This window comes from Blastomyces gilchristii (assembly GCF_000003855.2).
Source record: "Blastomyces gilchristii SLH14081 genomic scaffold supercont1.17, whole genome shotgun sequence".
In the NCBI taxonomy this organism is placed as follows: domain Eukaryota; kingdom Fungi; phylum Ascomycota; class Eurotiomycetes; order Onygenales; family Ajellomycetaceae; genus Blastomyces; species Blastomyces gilchristii.
In genome coordinates, this window is record NW_003101666.1 from 415,014 (window position 1) to 424,922 (window position 9,909).

The following is a 9,909-nucleotide window of genomic DNA, read 5'->3' on the forward strand; positions in this document are numbered from 1 at the left end:
AGTGTTAATTACAGAATACTATTTTCTATCTTTCATTTATTCACTGAATAAAAGAGAATTACTGATAGAGCTTATAAAAGATAGTTAAGTAGCTATTATCTTTTCTAAAACCTTTTCTAAACAGTTTAATAGAGATATTACTCTATATAACTTAAGAATTGAAGTTTTTCTATTAGGTTTTATAAGAATTACTTCAGTGACTTCTCTTCAGTATTCAGAATGATATTCATTCTTTAAGTAGAAGTATATATTTTAAATAATCAAGTGATTAATTGAATCAGGTTCTGCAGCAGTTTTAACTGAACTTGAGAAGATAGCTGACTCTAATTCATCTTAAGTAAGATCAGATTATTCTCAGTCATTTTCATCAATATAGTTGAGAAGTGATATATTCTCTTTCTCTGAATCTGAATCTGATAAGTTTTGAAAGAGAGTTCTTATAAAAGCTTAACATTTTTTCTCAAAAGAGTTTACTGTATATACTTTATTCTGAAACTTATATTCTAAGATTGAAAGTTTTGCTACACTTCTTATTTTAGTATAGTTAAAAGCTTTAAAAACTTTCTTTTCTTATACTTCTTCAAGAAATTTATTTCAGCAGTCTATTTTAACTCTTTTATTATCTGAAAAATATTCATTTCTGATAGCTTTGAACTCTTTATCAGAAATTATATCATTCTTTCAATCTCTTCTAACAGTAGCTAATTGTCTTCTTTTAGATATGATATTCTCATTTTATCAAGATTTTGAATACTTGAAAGACTTTCTCTTTGAAATATTGTCTTTAACACTTGCTAGAATAATAGATGTAATGAGTTTCACTCTATTCTTAAGCATTTTATTTGAGATATCTTGATCAGAATTTCAATATAGCTCACTCTGTCTTTCAGATTTTAACAGTTTTATACTTTCTTTAACTGTCTTTCAGTCAGCTTTTTCAAAGTTAAACTGACTAGAGAGAAGAGGATTTTTACTCATTTATTTCTCACTCAGTTCAATATTAAATTGAATAATCTCATGATCTGATTCTGATGTCTCATTTGAATTAATAAATCAGTTTATAAGTCTTTTTTTCATTAGATTTTATAATATAAAGATTAGATCTATAATAGATTTCTATTTCATATCTTTTCTAAAGAATGTTTATTGATCAGACTTGTTAACTAAATCTATTAAATACTCAAAGATTCATTTAATCAGATTATCAGCTCTTACTGCTCTTTTATATTCTAAATTTCATTAAAAATGATATACATTGAAATCTTCTATAATTATAGAGTTTCTTGATGAAGTTATGTTCAGAAATTCTCTATTAATTATTCAGATATTATTATTTTTCTTCAATAACTTTTCATTATAGATATTTATAAGCTATATAGTATCAAACTCATTCTCTTTATCTATAATATCACTCATCAGAATATCAGGGTCAGATATAATATTAAATCTTAGATTAAATTAATATCTTGATCTCTTTCTTTCATAGATCACTACTCTTGACTTTATCTCAGACTTTTGAGATATAAAGCAGTAGTAGCTTGAATAAGAAATAACATATTTTTACTCAGTATTAAAATTCAGCTTCTGAAGCAGTATAAAATCAACTTTTTATTTAAATATAATTTGAAGATAAGAATAAATACAATTTGAGTTTCTATTCACATTATTTTGAATAAATGTGATTTTTAAAGAGTTTTTAAACTTTTTTTATTATTTTTATTGTATATTCATACTAAAAGAGAGTAGAGTAGAATCTAATTACTATTATCAGATAGTAGATTATAACTATTCTGAAAAGTAGAAATCTCAACTGCTTATATTATATCTAATTTATCATCAGAGTCATTTCTCAATTCTCTAATCTTAACAGAAGTTTGAGAATTCAAATTCTATTTATATTTAGCTGAAGAATTAAAGTTTGAAGATTTAGATAGTTAAGAGTTTCTTCTTTTTAAGCTTACAGTTGTGAGTTTACTGACTTAACTATTCTCTTCAGTTTTAGATTTGCTTTGAGCTTCATCTTTTCTTCAGTTCTTTTAAGTTCTTGAAGTAAATATACATTCTTTTAAGCTAGATGCATGTTTTTCTTTATAATTAGAGCATTTAAGCAGAGTATATTGACACATTTCATCTCTTTTTAAGCATGTTTCACATTTATACTCACTAGTTTTATGATCTCTGACACAGAATGTATATTTTGAGTCTCTGAAATAGAAGATTACAAAGTGTTTATATCTTTAACAGTTTGAATACTGTGTTTGAGCTTTGAGATTCATTCTTAAGTCTTTGTATTCATGAACTCTCATTTTTAAATCTGCTACTCTTACTTCAGAGATCTTTGACTGTTCAAGTATCTTTATATATACTAGAACAGAGGCATTTCTTCTGCTTTATCTGAACTTAATTGAATTTAGTTATACAGACTCTTTTCTCAGTTGAATAGAGTTGTATTCTTCTAATTCATTTTTGAGAAGTAGTATTTCTTCTTCACAGTCAAAAATGTCAACTGAAATATTATAAAGAATAAATTTATCTCATTTTTCATCTCTCTCAGATAGAATTATTGTGTTTAATAAAGATTCTACTGCTGATTTTCAGAGATTCTTATTTTAAATATGGAATTCTGCACTGAATTCAGACATTGTAGTCAGAATAATAGAGTTTTTAAAGAAGAATGACTCAATTGAAGCTATAACTGATTTTTGAACTTCAATATCAGTTATTAACTGAGAAAAGAACTGCTGATTAATTTCATTTCTGATTCTGAAAATAAGATTTAAGTTTAACTTGTTTCTTTGTAAGATATTCTGATTTAAGACTTTGAGAATAAGTCTTCTATTTCTGAAGATTTAGAAGTTTTTCTTCTTTTATATTTTTTTCTTCACTTTTCTATGAATAGAAGTATGAGTATTATTCTTCTCAGTTTTCTCAGGATTTTGAGTATATTTTAAGATAGCAGGTTTAGAGACAGCAGATTCAGCTGCTTGAGCATATATTTTCTTCTAATTCAAAGAAGAAGAAGAAGTAGAAAAAGAGAAAAAAGAGTAAGATAAGAAGTCAGTGATTGTACTAGAAATTTTCAATGTTTTTTAAACTGTGTTTAAAATTCTAAGTTTGAACTTGATTATCTTCTGTAGTTATCTAGTCTGAGTATGAAGAATTAACAGAACTTCTTTATTCATCTCACTCAGACACTGCTTTTCAAGAATCTTACTTGCTTTTTTAAGTTTCTGTATTTCAAGAACTTGTTATTTCTCTATTTCTTCTTTCTTTCTTCTCTTCAGAATTTCAATCTCAGAAATAGTATTTGAGAAAGCATCTTTTTTCACATCAACTGAGTGTATTTTTGAACTCATTATTCTCACTCAATGAAAAGTTGATCAGACTGTTTCAATTGAGATATGTATTGAACTCTTTTGAAAAGTTGATTAGACTGCTTCAAAAGAAGAATAAAAGACTTTTGTATATAAAACACCTGATTTTTTTCACACTAGTTCAGTAACTAGATTAGATTTTTGAAGAGAATCTAATAAACTAAAATTGATTTTTGAGATAAATCAATAAAATCTTTACAATCTCTTTCTTGAAATACAGTGAGAAAAAGTATGATATCAATTGATAATAAATCAGATGATATGACAGTGTGAGAAAAAGTATGATATCAATTGATAATAAATCAGATGATATGACAGTTTTTAAGAGAAAAACTGACAAAAAATAAATCAATTTTTTGCAGAGAAATTGATTAAAACTATTCAATTTTATTCTAAATCATTCAATTCTTCTCACACAATAAGTGTGCAACTCAAATCAGTTAATAAAGAGTGTAAAAAAGAATTAAGTATTAATGAAAGCTCTTCAGTCACTGAAAAAGTAATTCTTATTTAAAAGAATATGAAATTATGACAGAAAACAGCTCTGTTTTTAATTCTTTGTAAGAATATTATATAAAACTCAGAGAAAAACATCTTACTTTTTCAAGAGAAGTAAAAAACTATTTCTAAGATCTTTTTTTTTTGCATTAACTGCTGTAGAAGAATGAGATAGAAACTGCTAAGATATGCACTACTGTATACTCTCTATCAAGACTTTCTCTCTTCAGAGTCTTAATATTATAGAGAATATAAGTCTGTTTCTATATAATAATATAAATATTGTCAGCAGGATGTAGAGAAACTGGTTATTTATATCTCAAAATAGAAGACTTTGTCAATGATTATATCAATATAGAGTTAATTCTTAAATTCAATAGAAATCTAGTGTTGCTATTCTCAATTTCTTGCAGAATCTATTGAATATTGAGATATTAAAACTAGATTTAATATATCTTACTATGCAGGGATCAAAGACTCAGTCAGTCCAGCCCTAGAGGTATACTGAATTGATAGTTGATGCGTTCTGTGTACTTCTTTGTTGACTCTTAGTCTGCTGGCTATTATTGAATACTGTTGCCTCTGTCATCTCACGTCAATGGCAGACACAACCGCTCCCACCACGAACTCGCTCGATTTTTCGAATAAGAACCCGCCGATAGATCCATGAAAAAGCCCTCGATCATATGAGCATTTTGACCCCATCGCCGACCGCATACCCCGTGTGGTGGTGGAGTTATCCAGCCAAACGTGAATCAGACGTTGTTCGAAACTCCTGTGTGGGATTATCCCCCATTCTCCCCTACCACACCACAACCCCGGGCCAAATTGCCATACAAATTGTAAGGTGAAGAGACCTAGCCATATGCACCAATCTTCTCGATTTTGGAAGATCCCTGATCTGTAATTGTGGAGATATCTGAGGAGCAACCTCCGCGAAAACCCTGTCCATCTTTGATGTTCCAAAACACCAACACCAAGTCCCACCCTCGTACCGCCCTTCCCAATCTGGCCCATCCCCGGCAGAAAAATACAAAAAGATACCTCGGCGGTAATATCAAGCACATAACCAATGGACACTTCTGAAGTGCAATCTCCGCGGTCTGTCTTCAGTGTATTCTAGACATCAACGCCAAGTCTCACCCTCGTACCACCTCTCTCAATCTGGCCCATCCCCAGCAGAACAATACAAAAAGATACCTTGGCAACAGTATTCAATACATGCAGACAACAAGTCAACAGAACAAGTCAACAGCATATCAACAACTATAAATTCAGTATACTTCAAGATCTGACTGAGCCTTTGATCTCTACACAGTGAGATATATTAAATCTAGTTTTAATATCTCAATATTTAATAGATTCTGTAAGTGATTGAGAACAGTAACACTAGATTTCTATTGAATTTAAGAATTAACTCTATATTGATATAATCATTGACAAAGTCTTTTATTTTGAGATATAAATAACCAGTTTCTCTACATCTCACTAACAATATTTATATTATTATATAGAAACAGACTTATATTCTCTATAATATCAAGACTCTAAAGAGGGAAAGTCTTGATAGAGAGTATACAGTAGTGCATATCTTAGCAGTTTCTATCTCATTCTTCTGCAGCAGTTAATGCAAAAAAAAAAGATCTTAGAAATACTTTTTTACTTCTCTTAAAAAAGTAAGATATTTTTCTCTGAATTTTATATAATATTCTTACAAAGAATTAAAAACAGAGCTGTTTTCTATCATAATATTATATTCTTTTAAGTAAGAATTACTTTTTCAGTGACTGAAGAGCTTTTATTAATACTTAATTCTTTTTTATACTTTTTATTAACTGATTTGAGTTGCATACTTATTGTGTGAGAAGAATTGAATGATTTAGAATAAAATTGAATAGTTTTAATCAATTTCTCTGCAAAAAATTAATTTATTTTTTATCAGTTTTTCTCTCAAAAACTGTCATATTATCTGATTTATTATCAATTGATATCATACTTTTTCTCACTATATTTCAAGAAAGAGATTATAAAGATTTTATTGATTTATCTTAAAAATCAATTTTAGTTTATTAGATTCTCTTCAAAAATCTAACCTAGTTACTGAACTAGTGTGAAAAAAATCAGGTGTTTTATATATAAAAGTCTTTTATTCTTCTTTTGAAACAGTCTAACTAACTTTTCAATTGAAAACAGACTTAGAAACCTCTTAATTGAAACAGTCTGATCAACTTTTCAAAAGAGTTTAATATATATCTCAATTGAAACAGTCTGATCAACTTTTCATTGAGTGAGAACAATGAGTTCAAAAATACACTCAGTTAATGTGGAAAAAGATGCTTTCTCAAATGCTATTTCTGAGATTGAAATTCTGAAGAGAAGAAAGAAAGAAGAAATAGAGAAATAACAAGTTCTTGAAATACAGAAACTTAAAAAAGTAAGCAAGATTCTTAAAAAGCAGTGTCTGAGTGAGATAAATGAAGAAGTTCTATTAATTCTTCATACTCAGACTAGACAACTACAGAAGATGATTAAGTTCAAACTGGGAATTTTAAACACAGTTTAAAAAACATTGAAAATTTCTAGTATAATCACTGACTTCTTATCTTACTTCTCTTTCTTCTTTTCTACTTCTTCTTCTTCTTTGAATCAGAAGAAAATATATACTCAAGCAGCTGAATCTGCTATCTCTAAACCTGCTATCTTAAAACATGCTTAAAATCCTGAGAAAACTGAGAAGAATAATACTCATACTTCTATTGATAGAAAAGTAGAGAAAAAAATACAAAAGAAGAAAAACTTTCAAATCTTCAAAAATAGAAGACTTATTTTCAAAGTCTCAAATCAAGATATCTTATAAAGAAACAAGCTAAACTCAAATCTTATTTTCAGAATTAGAAATGAAATTAATCAGCAGTTCTTTTCTCAGTTAATAACTAATATTAAAGTTCAAAAATCAGTTATAGCTTCAATTGAGTGATTCTTCTTTAAAAACTCTATCATTCTGACTACAATGTCTGAATTTAGTGCAGAATTCCTCATTCAGAATGAGAATCTCTGAAAATCAGTAGTAGAGTCTTTATTAAACATAACAATTCTATCTAAGAGAGATAAAAAGTGAGATAAATTCATTCTTTATAATATTTCAGTTGAAATTTTTGACTGTGAAGAAGAAATACTACTTCTCAAAAATAAATTAGAAGAATACAACTCTATTCAACTGAGAAAAGAGTCTGTATAACTAAATTCAATTAAGTTCAGATAAAGCAGAAGAAATGCCTCTGTTCTAGTATATATAAAGACACTTAAACAGTCAAAGATCTCTGAAGTAAGAATAGTAGATTTAAAAATAAGAGATTATAAATACAAAGACTCAAGAATGAATCTCAAAGCTTAAACACAGTGTTCAAACTATCAAAGATATGAATACTTTACAATCTTCTGTTTAAGAGACTCAAAATGTGCATTCTATATCAGAGATTATAAAACTAGTGAGTATAAATGTGAAACATGCTTAAAAAGAGATAAAATATATTAATATACTCTGCTTAAATACTCTAATTGCAAAGAAAAACATATATCTAGCTTAAAAGAATGTATATTTACTTCAAGAACTTAAAAGAACTGAAGAAAAGATGAAGCTCAAAGTAAATCTAGAACTGAAGAGAATAGTTAAGTCAGTAAACTCATAACTATAAGCTTAAAAAGAAGAAACTCTTAACTATTTAAATCTTCAAACTTCAATTCTTCAGCTAAATATAAACAGAATTTGAATTCTCAAACTTCTGTTAAGATTAGAGAATTGAGAAATAACTCTGATAATAAACTAGATATAATACAAGCAGTTGAGATTTCTACTTTTCAAAATAGTTATAATCTACTATCTGATGATAGTAATTAGATTCTACTCTACTCTCTTTTAGTATGAATATACAACAAAAACAATAAAAAAAGTTTAAAAACTCTTCAAAAATCACATTTATTCAAAATAATGTGAATAGAAACTCAAATTGTATTTATTCTTATCTTCAAATTGTATTTGAATAAAAAGTTGATTTTATACTGCTTCAGAAGCTGAATTTTGATACTGAGTAAAAATATATTATTTCTCATTCAAGCTACTACTGCTTTTTATCTCAAAAATCTGAGATAAAGTCAAGAGTAGTGATCTATGAAAGAAAGAGATCAAGATATCAATTTAATCTAAGATTTAATATCATGTCTGACTCTGATATTCTGATGAGTGATATTATAGATAAAGAGAATGAGTTTGATACTATACAGTTTATAAATATCTATAATGAAAAGTTATTGAAGAAAAATAATAATATCTGAATAATTAATAGAGAGTTTCTGAACATAACTTCATCAAGAAACTCTATAATTATAGAAGATTTTAATGCACATCATTTCTGATAAAATTCAGAATATAAAAGAGCAGTAGAAGCTGATAATCTGATTGAGTAAATTTTTAAGTATTTAATAGATTTAGTTAACAAGTCTGATCAATAAACATTCTTTAGAAAAGATATGAAATAGAAATCTATTATAGATCTAATCTTCATATCATAAAATCTAATAGAAAAAAGACTTGTAAACTGATTTATTAATTTAAATAAGACATCAGAATCAGATCATGAAATTATTCAATTTAATATTGCACTAAGTAAAAAATAAATGAGTGAAAATTCTCTTCTCTCTAATCAGTTTAACTTTGAAAAAGCTGACTAAAAGACAGTTGAAGAAAGTATAAAACTGTTAAAATCTGAAAAGCAGAGTGAGCTGTATTAAAATCCTGATTAAGATATCTTAAATGAAATGCTTAAGAATAGAGTGAAGCTCATTACATCTATTATTCTAGCAAGTGTTAAAGACAATATTTCAAAGAGAAAGTCTTCTGAGTATTCAAAATCTTGATAAAATGAGAATATCATATCTAAAAGAAAACAATTGACTACTGCTAAAAGAGATTGAAAGAATGATATAATTTCTGATAAAGAGTTCAAAACTGTCAGAAATGAATATTTTTCAGATATTAAAAAAGCTAAAACAGACTGCTGAAATAAATTTCTTGAAGAAGCATAAGAAAAAGAAGTTTTTAAAGCTTTTAACTATACTAAAACAAGAAGTGTAGCAAAACTTTCAATCTTAGAATATAAGTTTCAGAATGAATTATATATAGTAAACTCTTTTAAGAAAAAATATCAAGCTTTTATAAGAACTCTCTTTCAAAACTCATCAGATTCAGATTCAGAGAAAGAGAATATATCACTTCTTAACTATATTGATGAAAATGACTAAGAATGATCTGATCTTACTCAAGATGAATTAGAGTCAGCTATCTTCTCAAGTTCAGTTAAGACTGCTACAGAGCCTGATTCAATTAATCACTTAATTATTTAAAATACATACTTCTACTTAAAGAATGAATATCATTCTGAATACTGAAGAGAAGTCACTGAAGTAATTCTTATAAAACCTAATAGAAAAACTTCAATTCTTAAGTTATATAGAGTAATATCTCTATTAAACTGTTTAGAAAAGGTTTTAGAAAAGATAATAGCTACTTAACTATCTTTTATAAGCTCTATCAGTAATTCTCTTTTATTCAGTGAATAAATGAAAGATAGAAAATAGTATTCTGTAATTAACACTATTCTCTCAGTTATTCATAATATTCAAATAGCAAAGTATGAAGATCTGGTCTCAACTGCAGTTTTTATTGATATAAAAGAAGCATTTAATCATGTTTCAAAGTCAAAGTTAATTCAGATATTAAAGATGTTAAAACTGTCACTTTCTCTAATAAAATGAGTTAACTGTTTTATATCTAAAAGAATTATATAACTTTTCTTTGATGAAATGAAATAAGATAAGACTGAGATAAAAATAGAAGTATTATAAGAATCTTCAATCTCACTCATTTTATTTACAATATATACTGCATATCTATTCAAGAATAGAAATATAAGAATAGTATAATCTCTAAGTTATATGAATAATATTAATCTAGTCTACAGCTTAAAAACTATTAAAGAGA

At 27.0% G+C, this 9,909-nt stretch overlaps 1 protein-coding gene across 1 annotated transcript; it reads right to left on the reverse strand.

Moving 5' to 3' along the window:
• Positions 1-4,457: 4,457 nt before the first annotated feature.
• Positions 4,458-4,934, reverse strand: BDBG_17537 (uncharacterized protein; the record flags this gene model as incomplete). Its single annotated transcript, XM_031725232.1, has 1 exon — positions 4,458-4,934. The coding sequence occupies exon 1, from the start codon at positions 4,887-4,889 to the stop codon at positions 4,458-4,460; it is 432 nt and encodes a 143-aa protein (XP_031579930.1). The 5' UTR covers positions 4,890-4,934.
• Between the last annotated feature and the right edge of the window lie 4,975 nt (positions 4,935-9,909).